This window comes from Danio rerio, chromosome 11, assembly GCF_052040795.2.
Source record: "Danio rerio strain M-AB ecotype USA chromosome 11, GRCz13ab, whole genome shotgun sequence".
Classification (NCBI taxonomy): domain Eukaryota; kingdom Metazoa; phylum Chordata; class Actinopteri; order Cypriniformes; family Danionidae; genus Danio; species Danio rerio.
This window is the reverse complement of record NC_141031.1, coordinates 19,677,574-19,696,017: the sequence shown is the minus strand read 5'-3', so window position 1 is coordinate 19,696,017 and position 18,444 is coordinate 19,677,574. Positions and strand designations below refer to the sequence as shown.

At 34.3% G+C, this 18,444-nt stretch overlaps 1 protein-coding gene and 1 long non-coding RNA gene across 5 annotated transcripts in view; one reads left to right on the top strand and one right to left on the bottom strand.

Annotated features, from left to right (window-relative positions):
- tafa1b (TAFA chemokine like family member 1b) overlaps positions 1–18,444 on the bottom strand; it is a 465,222-nt gene that overhangs the window by 328,506 nt on the left and 118,272 nt on the right. For 2 of the 4 annotated variants that reach the window (XR_015502524.1, XM_087273709.1), the window contains exons 1-2: positions 8,083–8,657; positions 4,810–4,947 (exon numbers count right to left, since the gene is read on the bottom strand). Coding sequence is in view for 3 of the 4 variants with exons in the window: in XM_087273709.1 (XP_087129835.1) it covers positions 4,810–4,933 (124 nt within the window). In the remaining variant the exon portion in view is untranslated. Of the gene's footprint in view, positions 1–4,809; positions 4,948–8,082; positions 8,658–18,444 lie in introns of those variants that run through there. The other 2 variants (XM_087273710.1, XM_087273711.1) reach the window with 2 other exon arrangements.
- On the top strand, positions 924–2,871 carry LOC147841742 (uncharacterized). The gene is made up of 3 exons (XR_015502559.1): positions 924–983; positions 1,581–1,628; positions 2,484–2,871. It is a non-coding gene; the product is annotated as an uncharacterized LOC147841742 (long non-coding RNA).

Below are 18,444 nucleotides of genomic sequence, written 5' to 3'. Positions count from 1 at the left end.
TTACAGTATTTTTAGCATTCTTAAAGATACCTTCTTCTGTGTTTAACAGAAAGAACCAGCTCAAATATTTAAAGGGTGAGTAAAAGATGACAAAATTTTAAATTTTTGGTGAACTATCACTTTAAATTTGTGATGCATTAGTTTCTGGGTCTAAACCTCTACTCTTTTGAACTGAAAAAAACTGTAGATCTCAAAAGACATTTATGAGCACTCTTTAGTCATATGCCACGTTGAAGTAAATTTTAGTAAACACTTCAGTCTCTGGACATTCTGCATATCCCAGACACCAACAGTTTTATGATTTAAAAAAAGATGAATCATCATCTGACCATCTGAGGTTGGTCATAGATATAAACAATAGGTCTGCATGATTAATCAAAATTAAACTGTGACTGAGCAAAAGTTGCTTCTTTCCTGATTCTCATGCACATCTTGTCAGGAAAGCATGGCTCTGTGATCACTAATAAGTCTCCTGCAAAAGCCAAAAGGCGCTTTCATGTTGAAACTTCAAATATGAGACAAAGAATAGACAAAGGAAATGAAACAGATCAGAGGATTTAAGTATATTTGTTGATTCGCCATAACACATGCACTGTAAAAAGTGCTACACTCACAAAGTTGGTTCTATCTACTTTAAATAATTGCAATCTAGTTAATTTTATTTGTTTTATACCAAAAAAATAAAATTTGCTTCCTCTTTACTTAAAATATATCAGTTTTTATATAACTGTATATTTTAAATAAAACTAATGCAATTTATTTGAGTAGATTTTTGTACGTGGTTATTGTGTAGAATAAATGTTATAAAAGTGAGTTGACACAGACAATTTATTAGAGCAGCTGTCGATGTGGGCAGGTGTTCATAAAACGTGATTTTAATAGTTTGGCGTGACTCCTTTTTCATTGCCCGGGATTTAGCAGGCAGACGCAGCTTCTGCAATGGTCGACATTAACTGCTCCCAGCAGCGGATCTGATTAACACGGTAAGTTGCAAATTTAGCCGAATGATAATTGTAAAGTCATGCAAAACTGCTGTCTTCGCTAGGCAGGTGAGGTTTTAGCTTTGTAAATTGTACTGTAGCCTCAGGTATGTTAACAGTTAGACTGCTCTCACATGGAAAGCTAAGTTGGCTAACGCTAACCAACGCTAGTTTATACTAACGATTAAAAGTGATATTATTGAGAAAAATAGTGAAAGTAGTTTTAAAACACTTAGTAGGTAAAACTAACGTTGCAGAACCGATTAACAAGGTCACTGGTGGGCGGTCGGGGTGTGGGGGTTCAGTTTGTTAGCGCTAACTTAGCTAAAGTTAGCTCACCTAAGTTATAGCAGCACATTAAGGATGGATATTAAATTCAGAAACGTATGCAACAGTTAAGTAGTTTGTGTTTAACGTAAGAGAAAGTATAACTTAAAGTTTGTGTTTTAGAGATTTAGTCCATAAGTTTTTTAATGCTGCATAGTGAATAAATTACAGATTTACAATTTATTTTAACTTAAATTACATTTACTACTGATGTTTACAGAACCATTTAAATTGTATGCACCTCATTCTAAAATGCATGTTCTTGGTCTTTAGATACTAAAGTGATTTTGTTACCTGTGGATCTTCAAACTTCACATCCAGGTAAGAAAAACATTAGATACAATTACAGCTATAATTATTTGCAGGTAAGTAAAACATTGGTAAAATTGCAAACAATAGTGGGCTCCATAGAATTAACTTACATTTGATATCTGAAGATTTTTTTTATGTGTGCAACAGTAAAAACAGTATAAAAATATCCTAATGCAGTTTCTTATTATCTGTCAGTCTTTCAATAAAGCTAACTGATAACACTGAATCACTGAACTGTCATTTGCCAGTGACATTAAATTTGAAGAAAAAGTCAATTAAATGTAGCTTTAGCAAAAATTTAATGTAAACCTTAATGTAATGTGTAAAATGGCAATGTATCTATTTATTTATTTAATAAAATTTGTATTATGACGTTCAAAGTTTGGTGCAAAATGAAGATGACAATTAAATTATAGAATTTGTATTCTATAATTTTCTTATAGCCGTTTTCAAACAGTTTTAATATCTAAATTAAATACACATTCTTATGCTTTATAAGTTGCCAAAATAAACAAAAAAATGTAATACCTAAATTTTAACAATTCTGTGATTGACAGGAAACCACAATGACATGCACTGTTACACTGAGTAAAATCACAGTTTTCTTTAAAATTTGATAACTAAAAACACCTGGAATAATGTAATTACACAACCTCTATAACCTTTTTTTATTTTTTAAATAAAAGTTAGGTAATTTTAACTAAGGTAATTTTTAACTGATAAACTAAGGTGTTTCATCCATGCATCATTCTCACTGGACTTTTGTAACTTCACTTGTAGTTATTTTCTATTTAGTATTTAGCTATTTAATGTTGTTTGGTAGCAACCACCTGAACTCCTGTTTCTTTTTGTCTCTACCAATAGAGTTGTGAGGAATCAGAGGTGCATGCGGCTGCCCACGGGAAAAATTTGCCATCAGCCCAACACAGTTTGGATTATCATAGGACTGTCAGAGGTTTGCCAAACCTGTCAAATGCATGATGGCTCCTGTTTGGACTTACCGATGTCCTCGACTTCAAGTATCCATCAAAACTGTATACATTTAAGATGTATTAGAGACTCTTTGTGGGACTGGACATTATGCATCCAAAATCTTCATCAAAATATGCAAATCTCCTCACTGAGTTGCCTTGGATGATTTCTCAATAGGATCTGGTATTATTAATGTTTTTATTTATGTATTGTGTACGTGTAGCCACATTAATGGCCTATTTTGTAGTCACTATTAAAAGGAACATTGATTGATATTGAATACATGTTATCGTCTTTAATCCATCTTCCCATTTTTATTTAATTGTTATTGACAGGAAAGTCTGTTTATCTGTGTTTACTAGTGTATATTGTGCTTACAATATAGAAACGCCGATTTATTTTCTGAGGTTACAGCCAGAAGTCAATTAAATTCGTTTTAAATGACATATGCATGGTTAATTTTATTTAGATCATTAAGTTCATAATACTTAATTAAAATGAGTACAGTCAACATATAGCAATGTATAAGTAAGTTAAGTTTAACAAAAAAAGTAAGTTTATCTGATTTGAGTAATTTTAGAAATATTATTTGGCTCAACTTAATTATATTGCATTTGTTTTAAGCAATGTTTTAGTGTTTAAAATACTTAAAAAAGGCTGGAAGTTGAATCAACCTAAAACGTCCGATGCAACCACTTGCCTCACTTTTTATAAGTTAGATCTAAGTAACATTTTTTACAGTGTGACTATGCAATCATCATGAATGCAGAATGATTTATATCAAACACTCGGCTAAAGCTACACTGTAAAACTCAACAGTCAACTGTATCAAATGAAATGAGTGTAGTTAACTCAAAATTTACTGAAAATTTACTAATTCTACTCTTTTGAAAAGAGTTTTGAACTCAGTGTTGAAGCTAATGAGTTAATTAAATACCTCATTACTTCAACTTCAATGGAGTAAGGTCACAGTACTCATACAGATTAGTTTAACTCAAATGGTTTGTAGCAATCAGTTTCCTCAAACGGTTTAAGTTGCCTTAACTTATTGGGTTTTACAGTGCTCAGTTGGTTTGAGTTCTCTTCATTTATCGTGTTTTACTTGCTCAAACTGCTTCGTTTACTCAAATGATTTAAGTTCACAATACTCATTAGGATTAGTTAAATGGATTGTTGCAATCCTGGTACCTTAACTTTTTGGGTTTTACAATGTATTAGGTTAGTCTGGAGTAAAAACATGTTCACAGAATAATATTTTATTTTTAGGATTTTATTGATTAAATTGTCCATGATTTTTTGTCAGCGAATTATGGCATTAAACATTGCTTCATCTGAGAGCATATGATTATGATTTAAAGTCAATCACACCTGTCCTGAAATTAAATTTTCTTGTAAAATGTGTAAAAAAAAATGTACGAGTTAGTATCAATACTTTAGTTTTAAGGTAATCTACGGTAGCTAGTGTGCACCAAAACAGTGACAAAAGTGACATTTAGAACTATAAACATTAATTTCTGTAGGTTTGACAACATATTCTTTGAAGTCAACTCGTACTTCAGTTAATCAAAATTTTACGACAAATCAAATGCTCTCTAGTATTTGATAGGTCGCCCCTCCTCCAAGGTGCTACTGCTGATGAAGTATGTTATTCATTCAAATGCTTCCAAATATAAAATATTAAACAGCCTTCAAACTGTGTTTTTCTGAACTCAATAACTTTGGTCAATTTGAAAAGAGTTTTATAAACAGCTCTGACTAACAAAGTTGTGATATAAACAACATTCTATTGGTTGTGTTTGAACAGAAGGAGGAGCTACTCTCTGCTCCGCTCTGTCTTTCTGTTTCAGTTGAGGTTATATCAAACATAGAATAAAATGAACATCTTAAAGCACTTCAAAGGCCCATTAATACTGATTACAGATCTGGCTTCACTGACAAAATGTGCATGAAAATCACCTTCGATTAATTGTGCAGCTCTAAACACATTATGATCAATAGTACACTGTGAGCATAAGTTTTCAATATCCGATATAGCATTTGGACACCAAAAACTGTGACATCAAACAAAACAAACAAGCAAGAGCTCAATTATGATAGCAACAAAGCCACGGTCATCTCAAACGCAAATGTGAAACTTGAGCAAAAAACCACAAAACACAAACTTCCGCAAGCAGCAGAGGAAAACAGCAAGCGCATAAGATTTAAGCAAGACACTGACCCAGTATCTGGATGGCGTTTCGGCCCGGACGGGTCACATGATGCTGCTGGATGGTTTCGTATAAAGTGGCGTGACAGAGCAGTAAGCAGCTAACACTTATCCACAGACACAGGAGCCAGGACATGGCAGGAGCACCGGCTGAAGAGAGAACACATCAAAGACAGAAGATAAAAGCCCAACGGTTATTCTATCTGACACACACCTACATGCACGTCCTATTTCAGCCCTCACCATTAGCCAAATATTATTTCACACTGTGGCTTTTATTATAGTCTGTATAAATTAAAAATGACATAGCAGCTGTAAATCAACAGGTAAAGTACAATATGGTCACTTTAGCCACTGAATGGTATCTAGATGTTCTTAAAACTGCAGTAATTAGTCTTAAGGGAATGGCCTTGTTATTTTTTTTTATGTGTGTGCATTAGGTTATGGTGAGTTCTTTCATAACTAATGCATAACCTTGGATTGATCAGAAGTGTGAGATAGGAACACAAACCAAATGAGTTCCCTTATGACTGCTTTTCTATATGTATATCCATACATGTTATATATGGAAACAATTAAGAGGCCGCTTGAAAATTATCAGTTTACTTGGATTTATACTTAAAGGTTTTTGTTTTAGTTCTGCAAACTACTCATGAAATGTTTTGTTTTTATTTATAGCATGAATATATATATATATATATATATATATATATATATATATATATATATATATATATATATATATATATATATATATTTTTTTTTTTTTTTTTGGAACTTTTTTTTTGTTTTTTTTACGTTTATAATAATTGTTTATCAACACAATACACACATTTTAACCTTAGGAGAGTTGAGAAAGCAATATTTTGGAGGAATAACAGTACTTTTTTTAAATCACAAAAAGTTAAAAACATTTTCTATATTTCACTACTATCAATAAAAAAAATACTTCATAAGAAGCTGAGAATTTTTTTGACGGTCTCTTAATTGTTTGTATATAATTTCATTTGTAAAAACAACTAAAACTAAAATAAATATAAAAAAGTGTAAGAGAACAAAAAAATACTATAAAATTAAATAAAATACGAAAGAGCAATTTAAAATAATAACCACAATAATAATAATAATAATAATAATAATAACAATAATAATAATAATAATAATAATAATAATAATAATAATAATAATAACAATAATAATATTATCAGCGTTGATGATGATGATGATGATGATGAGGATAAAGAATAAAAACATAAATAAAATAACAATGGTTATCCTAAATATTTAATACTAAATATATATCAAATATTGAATATACCGTCGCTTCCGAGTGTTTAACATTGGCGAACATCAAAACAATAAGGACAAAATTATGGTAATAATAACCCTTGACATTGAAACACACAAACTTTTTTTGCGAATTGTGCATTTAAACAACCCAAGTGTTGTCTGGCTTCAAATCGACAACATTTCGCTGACATTTCTCTCATTATTAACACTTTTAAATTACTTCTCAGCTCAAGTCGACTAAAACTGCTAAATATTAAATAAATCTCCATCACTTTAAATGGCAAACAGTGTTTAATTAATGGATGACACATCTGAGTTCCCCTGTACTCTTCAAGCTGACAGGGGAGCATCACACAGTGTACCCTCAAATGACATTGAAATTTCCAATGAATATTCATCAAGCCCCAAAATTAAGCATATAATTATTAACAGCACATTGTAATCCCCTTTGCTCAACTAAACCCTCCTTAATCCACAGTTTGTGGAAATGTGGACTGTTCCCAGAGGAGTGCCTATTCTCTCCCTGGTTGGCAAACTGTCTTAAAAACTTTCTCGTCGTCAACACTATTCAGCAGATTTAACATATACATCCGATTTTACATTATTAACATGCAACCACAGTAAAAGATATTTAAAAAACAAACAAACAAACTATGGTGAAATTTTAGAAGGTCACTGAAATCCCAAATCCTATTGAATGTGTTCTGTTGCATATCTTTTATTTTGCAGGTGATCTTATAAGTCAGTCACCTCCGTGAGATTCTTGCAGGTTATTCACGGGCAGCTTTGGTTGGGAGTCGGTGCTCACAGCTGTCGTATAATTAAAGCATTGATCTGATAAATCATCTGCTTGGATGATTTTACATGTTCTACTTTACGGTCCGCATGCTCATCACTGTCTTCAGACACACCTGCACACGAACACCGCAGGATATTCAGCACACTCAAAACAATGTGCCTGGACATTTGGACCATTTGACTTGGATTATTATAATTTCTTATGATTGTCATTTTTAATTATTATGTTACTCATTATTATTATTTGTATTATTATTATTATTATTATTATTATTATTATTAAACATTTTTATCCAAGAAAAAAAACGGTTATATTTATAATACAACTACTAATAATATTATTAATAAATTAAAATAACAATGAAATACAATTTATTATGATTATTTTTATTATCATACTTTTTATCCAAAAAACTTTTATATTTCTAACACAACTACTACTACTACTACTACAAATAATAATAATAATAATAATAATAATAATAATAATAATAATATATTTTTATCTGAAAACTGTTACACACAGCTACTGATAATATTAATTAATTAAAATATATACAATTTATTATTATTATTATTATCAATAGATAAATAATAACACTATTATTACTAATAATAATAATAATAATAATAATGAACTTATAAAAATGTTATATATCAATTATTTGTAACCAACAATGTTATCGATAATAATAATAATAATAATAATAATAATAATAATAATAACAATAATAAAATAATAACAACATACAATTATTATTTTATTTTTTTAAATAATTACATAATAATACTTATTATACATTCTCTGTGTATTTTCATACATTTCAAGCTCAGAAAAATAAAAATGTATCTTCCTCCATATTTGCTTTTGCTTTTTCCTACTTGTGCCATCACTCCAGAACACAGCTGTTTTCATATATAAAATATAGTCAGTCTCCCATTCACCTGTGCCACAGCCGAAGCCCCGAGCTTAGAAAGGATTCGAAGCACAAAATCCTCTAAGCTCATGTGATCTGCAGCGTATTGAAACTGTCAACTCTTAGCATCTTCCATAAGCACACAGCCAAATTACCAACACCTCCAAACACATCCTTAAAAGTGCCTATTCAAGTTCATCGCACATGCCTGCTCACTTTCTCAGTCTTCCTCTTCTTTTCATCACACCCAAACCCAATCACACCTATCCTACAGTCTTACCTGTGAACCACAGTCAGAAGAACGTTAAAGCAACGTGTGGTCAATATTCGTCCAACATCCTCAGCACAACATCATAAATCCACCGATATGCATGCTCTTCCCTGGGAAAGAAAAAAAAAGTTCCAGTTTGGATCAGGGAAAGACGAGGACACTTTTGGTTCCCCTTTTTGTTCCCTTCTCCTGCCCTTGATCCCTTTTCCTCTCTTCTCTTATAAGTCTGCAATCCACCCGAAGCGCAGGCAGAAACTCCAGTCACCGCTGCAAAAACGCTGTCAGAAACTCGCAGGGATTTTGAGGGACGAGAGGCTTGTCATGTCACCTTTAAATCAGCAGAGAATCAGCAATGTCTTTTTCCTCCTGTTTCTCAGCCTCCTCACGCTGCTCTCTGAAGGTGATGCTTCTTTGGGGGAATAACAAGCTAATTTGCCTCTTCACTTTTTTGGTCTTGCACATGCGACGGCACCTCTTTCTCTCCTTTGCGCGCATTCGCTCTATCTCTCTCTCTCTCCGTCTCTCAGCTCTTGTCTCCCATTGAGAAGGCTCTCAGCGCGAGTCTCTCCTCTTTCTGGTGAACTGATTGGTGTGCAGAAGCGTGTGCTTGTGTGTATGACAATACTGCCTCGCGAGTGGGAGAGCGAGACGCATCACATGTCTTAAAGCAAGACTGCCCACTGTAGACGTGTATATATATATGTATATATACATGTATGCTTGGAAACGTGTGTCTGGAAAGCTGGTTTAATCTCTTAATATGCTTCTTGAACAGAGATGACTGAGATATGATTTTTAATGGAAGGGTGTCCGCAGCTGCGTTTGCGATCATCTCATTATCTTGATATTGTACAAATGGGCAAAGAAACACGGGAGCAGCAGCAATCTGAATGGCTCTTTGTGCTGTGCGCGCACTGCTCTCGCTGGTTCTTGAGTGTTGCCAGAATAAAGTTGCAGCTGGCACGCCTGGCACACTAAACACAGGCGATCCCTTTATTTGTGTGTGTGCTGATGCTAGGGCTGGGCAAATAAACAATATTATATGGAATCGCGATAAAATTTATGTCGATAAAAATGATAAGCTCTGGACTTTTTCACTCTATATTGATCTGAGAGTCAATCACACAGCAGGAATTGCAACAATGGGAAACCCAATAAAGATGAACCCAATTTTAAGCCACAAAAAATTTATGTCATGCCGAAAATAAGTCATGCCATTTAATAGATCCTCTAATTTTTGTAACTTCAGTCCATGTTGGGGTACTTTTCTAAATCTGGAAGCATTACCAACTTATATCGAAATATATATCATTATTGTTCATGATGTGAAATAATTATCAAGATTGCATTTTTGCTATATCACTTAGTCCTATGCTGTTGTATTTTGGTGAGTTATACATGCTTATATGACGGCTTTGTTTTTTGTTTTTCTTTTGGGGGTTGGGGGTGGGGGTAGTAATTAAAAAATGACAATATAATAATAATGTTGTTACTAGGGATGCACCGATAAGGATTTTCAGGCCGATACTGATAACCGATAAATCTTTAAATTTGGAGGCAGATAACCGATATATTAGCCTATAAATATTAATATTTTAAAAAAATATATTTTTGTACAGTGAACAACTGATTTTATTTTAAAAACTTTATAAAGATGTAAACTGATCTTCGAATAGCCTTCTCAAAGCAAACAAAATAATAATAATAAAATATGTCACACTTTACAGTAAGGTTCATTAGTTAATGTTAATTAATGCATTTACTAAGATGAACAAACAATGAACAATACATTTATTACTGTATTTGTTCATGTTAGTTAACGTTAGATAATGAAAATATAGTAGTTCATTATTATCATGTTAACTCATGGTGCATTAACTAATGTTAACAAGAATGCTAATAATGCATTAGTAAATGTTCAATTATGATTAATAAATGCTGTACATGTGTTGTTCATGATTAGTTCATGTTAGTAAATGCATTAATTAATAAACCTTACTGTAAAGTGTTACCATAAAATAATTTTAAAAAAACAACAATTTCAAATTGCAAGGTGATTATATAGACCTATTCACAATTTCACATAAATCAGCATGCCAAAAATAAAGTAATTATTTTTTTTTGCAAGGCAAATTTCAAGGCAAGGCAACTTGACTGCAGCATAAAAATAATAGGTTAAATGACAAAACTGGATTTAATTAACAAACAAGTTCAATAAATATATTTTAAATAAAATGAAAATGAAAGAACTGACAACTGAAACCAGTTTAAATCTTCTTCAATTAAAGTGTTACAGTAATGTACAATTGTTAGTCACTTAACACTATTATTATCGCACTCCCACAAGATTCTCTCCTGCTTACAAGGCAAGCAGTTTCTGTACAATTATGTAATTTATCGGCTTAAAGATATCGGCTTAATTTTGATATCGGACCGATATCTATAACATTAAAATTATCATTTTTCTGTCAATATCAATATGGCTGCCGATATATTGTGCATCTCTAGCTGTCACTATTGTAATAATAACAAGTCATTAAAAATAAATAATAATTGCATATAATACCGTCCTAATTGGGTGTTTTTATGATAGCATATGCATAATTTAAGTAAATGACTATTAATTTGTTATACTGTATATTAAAAAATAAATAATTATTAAATAGTCTGTAATTCAACTAGTGAAAAGTATAATAATGCAATGGTACAATTTCTGTCCTATGCATGCGCAGGATGACAGGTCACCTAATTTGCTCCTGGGTCATTAACTGGATGGCACAGGATATTGGTGTCGCTTCAACAGCCAATGAGCTTGGTCTTCATCATTTAAATGCTCCGTGTTGTTCTATTCAGCTGCAGCGCATTTTCCGAGACACTCCCCCACCCCAGCTCCACCTGTGTTTAGATCTGCTATGGGAGTTACATTTCTTTTATGTTTGCAGCAGCAGCGTGTTAAATTCTCAGACAGCATGTCTGTGTGTATACTGGCAGTAGCAGATCTCGGTATTTGCTCTGCCATAATAATCAAAGTAGCAGCAGCAGCAGCAGCATATCAGATCTATACTGTCACAACCTAACATATTGACATTACCATATACATATTCATTACCACACTCAATCCCTAGAGTGTTCATGACAGAAATAATATGTTTTAGTATTATCAAAGGTATCATTATGTTTTAATTATTCTATATGATATGTAATTATCTATCTACTTAATGAGAATACTCTGAATAATACTTGAATACATACACCATACAAATATTACAGGATATCATTCATTGATTTATTTTTCTTCGACTTAGTCTTTTAGTTATCAGGGGTGCCCACAGCAGAAAAAAACCAACAACTATTCCGGCATATGTTTTACACAGTAGATGCCCTTCCAGTCACAACCCAGTACTGGGAAACACCCATATACTCTTGCATTCACTCATACACTACGGCCAGTTTAGCTTACCAAATTCACCTATAGCGCCTGTTTTTGGACAGTAGGGGAAACCGGAGCACCTGGAAGAAACCCATGTTTCAGGGAGAACATGCAAACTCCAGCGACCTACTTAATGTGAGGTGACAGCGTTAAACACTGAGCCACCCATTATAGAATATCATCTAGCATTATTATTATTATAAAAAATATTTTATTGTATTAAATTCTATTTTATTTTATATTATATGACATTTATTTGCTTTGCTCTTTCTGTATAATTTCAACTGTGGTCATTATTTTTAATATTAGTAGGATAAATAATAAACTATTTGTAAATAGTTTAAACAAATAATATTAATAAATGAACATACATGTACAATTTAGAATGTAGAATTTACATTAAAAAGACCCTATTGTACCAGTTTTTTTCAAGATTTAAGATAAGTATTTTTGTATCTTGTGTGTGTAAAGTTTCACTTTTAAATACTCATCATTTCATTTTTTATGCCTTTCAGAATATTGAAATGTTCTGCTCTGAATACAGTGCAGCTGTTTTTGTGACACGTAAATTTAATGCTATAGTTCTCCCCACCCACTGTTTCCATGTGCCTGTCAGAGTGTGCCCTAATCGCTGCCTTGGCTGCTTCAGATAAACAGCACAGAGACAGACATGAAGGAAGCAGATCTAGCATAGCCTTTGTGAAAAATACCATAGTACGAACTTCCCAATTAATATTTGAAGTATTGGTTGTTCGCGTTTAACTTTGCACTTTTTTGCATGGCAAATGTAACAGAATACACATTAATATTGACTGCTGTATGAATATCAGTTATGTTAATGTACAAAATAATCCTGATTTAACATCTACAAGCCGAGACTGAAACGTCTTTTTTATAATTGTACTGACAAGCGGCTGTGGTGATAAAGTAAAGACGATAAAATAGCTGCAATCCATTACAAACACTTGCCGTTTTTAAAAACTCTTTGAACCTGTAAAACTCATTCTTGATCACATTTAATGATGACTGATGATCACAGAGAGCTGAACAGATCTTTTAATCCTGGTTGCTTTGCACACGTCCTGTCTTGTTGATATGATTACACGCATTACTATGGATACATGTTAATGCACAGCTGTCAATCAATTTGGTGGGTTAGGAAACAGCACTCCTATGTCACATTGCAGTGGGCGTCAAAATGGGCGGGATTCGTGTCCCATTTTAACATCAGAACTTATTGTCTTTATATCAGCACAATATGACTGTGGACACACTATACCTACACACAGTTCTGTCCAAACAGCTCCCGAAATTTTAAAATTTTCATTATAGGTACCCTTTAGTAGTTAATAATAGCACATTAATAATAATAAAAAGAATAACTTCTAATATTATTTGATATTACAGCCCTCAAAAATGCTTTGTCAATATGTATAAATAATAACTCTGATAAAACAATTAAAGAGTAGGTTTGTTTAAGTAATACAAGATGGCAAAAACATCAAAATGCCAACAACAACCAACAAAATGACCATAAATTATATGACACAACCGTATTTTCGTATTGCTTTTCTAACTAGACCCACACAGTATTTCAAACAGGAAGCACTGTCTCTCGGGGGCCCACTGGGATATGAAATGTAGGCAAACCAAATCTCTTGAAATTTTACAGGCGTATGCAGAGGCAGTCGTGTCAGGATCTATTCCTTCTTTCTTGACACAACTGACTACATTGTGACATTTCAGTGACAGTAAAGCTGACAAATGCAGCACAGAAGCAGCTGGAGCGGAGAACCTGCGCACGCCGTCATCGCATGAATATCTAAAGGCTGAAAGTAAGCACGAGCAACCAGTGTAGATGAGTGAATCCAGATCGGACAGATAAAGCACTTGACTTCCCCAACTGATGCTTAAATCCCAGATTCATTTCTGACGGTAGGAACACGGTTCGACTTGAGTGCAGACAGTGAGCCTCGCCAAAGGGTGTTTTTCGTCCTGCTGTTCTCTGAGACGTTCGCTGGTCTCCAAGACTGCCAACAGTGGTATTGTGGGACCATGTGGTGAAACTGTTGTTAAGGGGTAAAGAAGGAAACATACAGTGTAACTAAACTGCAAGAGGCAGATATTTATTATTCTCTCAGCAGGGTGCACTAAAAAGACCGGTTACTGGTTGCCTGCTGAGGTAATTGGCATCTATGTAAAAGTAACTAACAAGGTGTTTCCGCATATATAGTACTCTAGTGACTGATGAATGATGTATTGTAACAAATCACATTCAATCACACTCAAAGCAATAGTTCAGCCAAAAGTGTAAATAATGTCATGGTTTTCTTACCCTTCATTTAAAACAAGTTGCTTTCTTCTGTTGAAAAATGTTGGAAACTGGTAGCCATTAACTTACACATAATGTTTGTTTTATTTACTATGGATGTCAATGTTAATGTGTTTCTACACTGTAAAACCAAAAAAAGTTAAGTTATAACTCAAACCATTTGAGGAAACTGATTGCAACAAACCTTTAAGCTCAAAAATTTGAGCACAGTAAAACCCAATAATCTCTCCTTGTCCTGTCGTGTGTTCCAGCCCTAATCCCTACCAGCCTGCCCAGTCAAGTTTGTTTGTTTGTTTGTTTATTTGTTTGTCTATCATTTCCCCCCTCGGGGTAGTTTATTTTACTGTTTTGCCTTTTATTTTATTATAAATATAACCCATTTTCCCTGCAATTAAGTTCTCGCTCCTTTTCGCCACCCACTCAAAGTGACAGTTGAGACAACTCAAACCATTTAAGGAAAACGATTGCTACAAACCATTTGAGTTAAACAACTAACCTGTATGAGTACTGTGAACCTACTCTATATAAGTTGACGTAATGCGGTTTTTATTAACTCTACCTTCAACACTGAGTTCAAAACTCTTTTTTAATGAGTAGAACTAACTTTCAGTCATTTTTGAGAAAACTACACTCATTTCATATGATAAAGTTGACTGTTGGGTTTTACAGTGAAACCATATTCAAATATAGCTTTTATGGTGCTCAAAAGAATAAAGAAACTCATACAGGTTTGAAACCAGCTGAGTGTGAGTAAATTGTAATTTCTGGGTGAACTATACTTTTATGAATGCCTATAGATTGCAACTGCAACTTTGTGAAGGGATAATAAAAAGCCCTATAAAGGAAAATTACCACATCATTTGCTACTTTATGAGTTTTTTTGTTGTTGTATGTATTAAAAATAAGGTCATACTTCAATTCAAATTTCTTTTTCCAGGTTAGTCCCTTTATTAGTCTAGGTTCACCAGAGGGGAATGAACTACCAACTTATCCAGCATATGTTTTATGCAGCGAATGCGCTTCTAGCTGCACTCCATCACTGGAAAGCACCCATACACTCTCATTCACACGCATACACTACGGACAATTTAGCTTACCCAATTCACTTATCGCGCCTGTCTTTGTACTGTGGGGGAAACCAGAGCACCCACAGAAAACAAACGCTAACATTGGGAGAACATGCAAACTCCACACAGAAATGACCTTCTTGCTGTCAGACGACATCGCTACCCACTGTACCATTGCGCCGCTTAAAGTGTGAACAAAATAAGTAACATTAGTAAAATACATTACGACATGTAAGTGCACTGCCCCCTGTAAATAGGGCAGGTGGATGTAGAGATCTGCGCGGGACAAAATTTTGAATCCCGCTTCCGCCCGCAACCGCCAGGTTTTAGCCCGAACCCGACTGCTCCCGCTTATAGGCCTATTAAGAATTTGTTGTCCCGTTGCCCGACCCGTCCCAAATTAAACCCGTTACCGACCGCTCCCGCGATTTATTTGGAAATTTATTCCCGCGCCACAGAAATCTGGTCGGGTCCCGCAGCGCCCGCGGACCTCTAAGTGGATGCTCACTTCTGATTGCAATTAACTCATTGGCTTAGGACAATCCTATGTAAAGTTTCTTATAAAGTTTTAATTTCATACCTAATACCTAAACCCAACTACTACCTTACTAACAATTAATAAGCAGCTAATTAGTAGTTTATTAAGCTAAAGCTCTTATGAAACAAAACGTGGAGTCTCTTTGATCCCTGCAAGTGTATTTTATCCTTCGTATCCATTATTAAAATGTCTTATCAATAAAAATATATTTCTAATATGACATGTCTCATGCAAAAGTGTAATATAGAACATAACATAACAACATAATGATACTTTCTGTATTATTTGCAATTTCTGTTAAAAAATGCATGTTGTGTATATCCCTAAATTCTGGTCAACTCTCTCACATTGGTTATAAAAAAAGCCATATTCTGTAAAGCACTGATAGAGATATATGAGACTTGCTCCAAGTGATTTCACTTCCTCTGGTGGGAAGGTATACCGTAAATTTTACGGATTTATTTTTATTTATAAATTTTAAAATAAATCTGTAAAATTTACAATAAAAAAAAGGCAGCTGTGGTTACCAGTACTTTACCGTTAAAAACACGGTATAAACCGTAAAAGTAGTTTTTCATTTTTATGGTAAATTACCATATTATATTAATTTATAGAGGTAATATGTCTATATTTTGAATGATCAACATCTACACATGTTTTGTTGCACAGTTAGACACGTTAGCACACCCACATGCAGGTGGTGATGAGGAAGTTACAAAATGAGCCAATACTCATCACAATTAACTTTTCCCACAAGCAGAAAAGAGTATCAGCATATACAGTAGAAGGTGCTCAGTGTCATTTTTTACCGTTGAAATCATGGCCATTTTTTACAGTGTGAGAGATAAAGTAAAAAGAAAAGTGACACACTGCCACTTTAGCTCTCAAAAAAAATATTGTAACAACTTTTCAACCTACATGGTCTTCATCAGGACCTGATGAAGACCATGTCCTCCTGTACATGGATTCGGACACACCCTTAATGCTTTTGTGCCATACGCTTTAGACTTTGTGTCTAGATCATTAAAATAGAGCCCTATAAAAGTATAATTTTTTCAGTACCATCCATAAAAAAAAAATCAAAAAAAAATTTTTTTTTTTTAAAGTGTACTGTAACTCAAACATCAGCATTCATGTTATAATTTGAATTTACAAATTCGGCAGATGCTTTTTTTCTCTCCACAAAGCTGCTGAAAAAATAGAAAATAATATTTCATGGCACCCATATCATGCAATATGGTGCATTACTGTATTTCATGCCACTTCCAGTCTCAACAGCTCCATTGATTATAATGGAATCAATCTGGTTTTGACACGCTGACATGGTGTGGTGTAAAAGGAACCGAGAATAATGAGGAAAAAGTTTATGAGTCCCTGTGAACTTTGAGCACAGACCTTGAATTTTATTATGGCCGCCCTGTTGACCAGTGCTTTCATCAGAGCGTTAGCACTGTAATGTAATGGCTATGACTCAGCAAAATACAGCCACTAAAGATGAAGGACTTAATGGCATGGACGTGGAGCACAGAATGTGACAAAATGAGTATAATTTGTAACTAATGCACTACCACAAAAGCTAAATGAAGGGGGAGAAGGTGGAATTAAGGCAGCCAGGTAAAAAAAAAAAGATTCTGAATTAGCTTAGATGAATGCATTAGCATTTGACTAGCTGTGTTTTTTAAATCTCCTTTTGTGCGCTGGCTGACTTCATGAAAATGTATGGCTTATGACTATGGCTCATGTTTATTTTAGGCGCTTCAAAATCACATTTGTGTTCCGTCAATGTTGTGTGGCTCTAAAACTTGAAACAAAATCTTTCTCGAAACATCTCGACATGCCTCTAAGGACGACTTAAAAGAAAAATCATCCAATTAGCCGTTTCTTGCGGCGATTATGTATGTTTACGACAGTGTTGCCGTTCCGTCTCTCATTGTTTTGTCATCTGGGATTTGGTTTTCTCGTTTATGATTATTTTTCTCACGTCGTGAGGCTTGCGTTTTGGGACGCCACTGGCTTTATCGTTACTGTAGTTTTCACTCTCTACCCTTGCTTCAATCTCTCATCTCTTGGGCTCCTAATATTTCCAAGCATCTGTCACCACTGTCTATGCCAAGCTGGGCAAGACCAGTCCAAGCACCAGGAGCCAGCTGTTTGCATCCAAGCACCACAGATAAATGCTGGTCTGCTGCTACAGCTTCCCACCATTTCTTCATGTCACAGATTAGTTGCAAAATGCCTTAAAGGGACAGTTCAAGCAAAAATGAAAAATTTCTCATTTAATCTCATGGTGTTCCAAACCTACATGACTGTTTTTCTTGTGTGGAACATAAAAGAATATATTTTAAAAACAAACTGGCAACACAGTTGTATTTTATGTATCATATAATAAAGTTATGTACGTTTGTAAATCAGAAGATTAAATTATCTTGATTTCCTGAAGTAGTCAAAGTCAAAGGTAAGGTGAAAAAGAAGCAAAAAGAAAATAATGGTATCACTAATACATTGGTAAAATAGGCATGTGCCGATATAAGATTATGACGATTTCATAACCTTGGAAAAAAAAATATCTGAAGAACAGTGGTACGTGTGCGCGCGACGTATCTGAAGAGAGCTGGGGGATGTATCTGAAGAGCAGTGGGGGCGTGTGCACACGATGTATCTGAAGATTGGTGGGGGCGTGTGCGCACGATGTATTTGAAAAGCGGTGGGGACATGTGCGTGCGATGTACCTGAAGAGCGGTGAGGGTGAGTTGCGTGATGGAGAGCGGTGGGGTTGAGTTGCACCCACCGTACCTGAAGAGCTGGAAGGGGTGCAGTGGAGACTATTTAAGGAAAGGGTGGGAGAAGCGCAATTTCCCGGCGATTATCATTAGATCATCATAATATTAATGGACAGCCTTCACAAGTCAGCCCAGTAAAGTATGGGGTGCCTCAAGGATCAGTTTTAGGCCCTTTGCTGTTTACAATTTACATGCTACCACTGGGAGACATTATTAGAAGACAT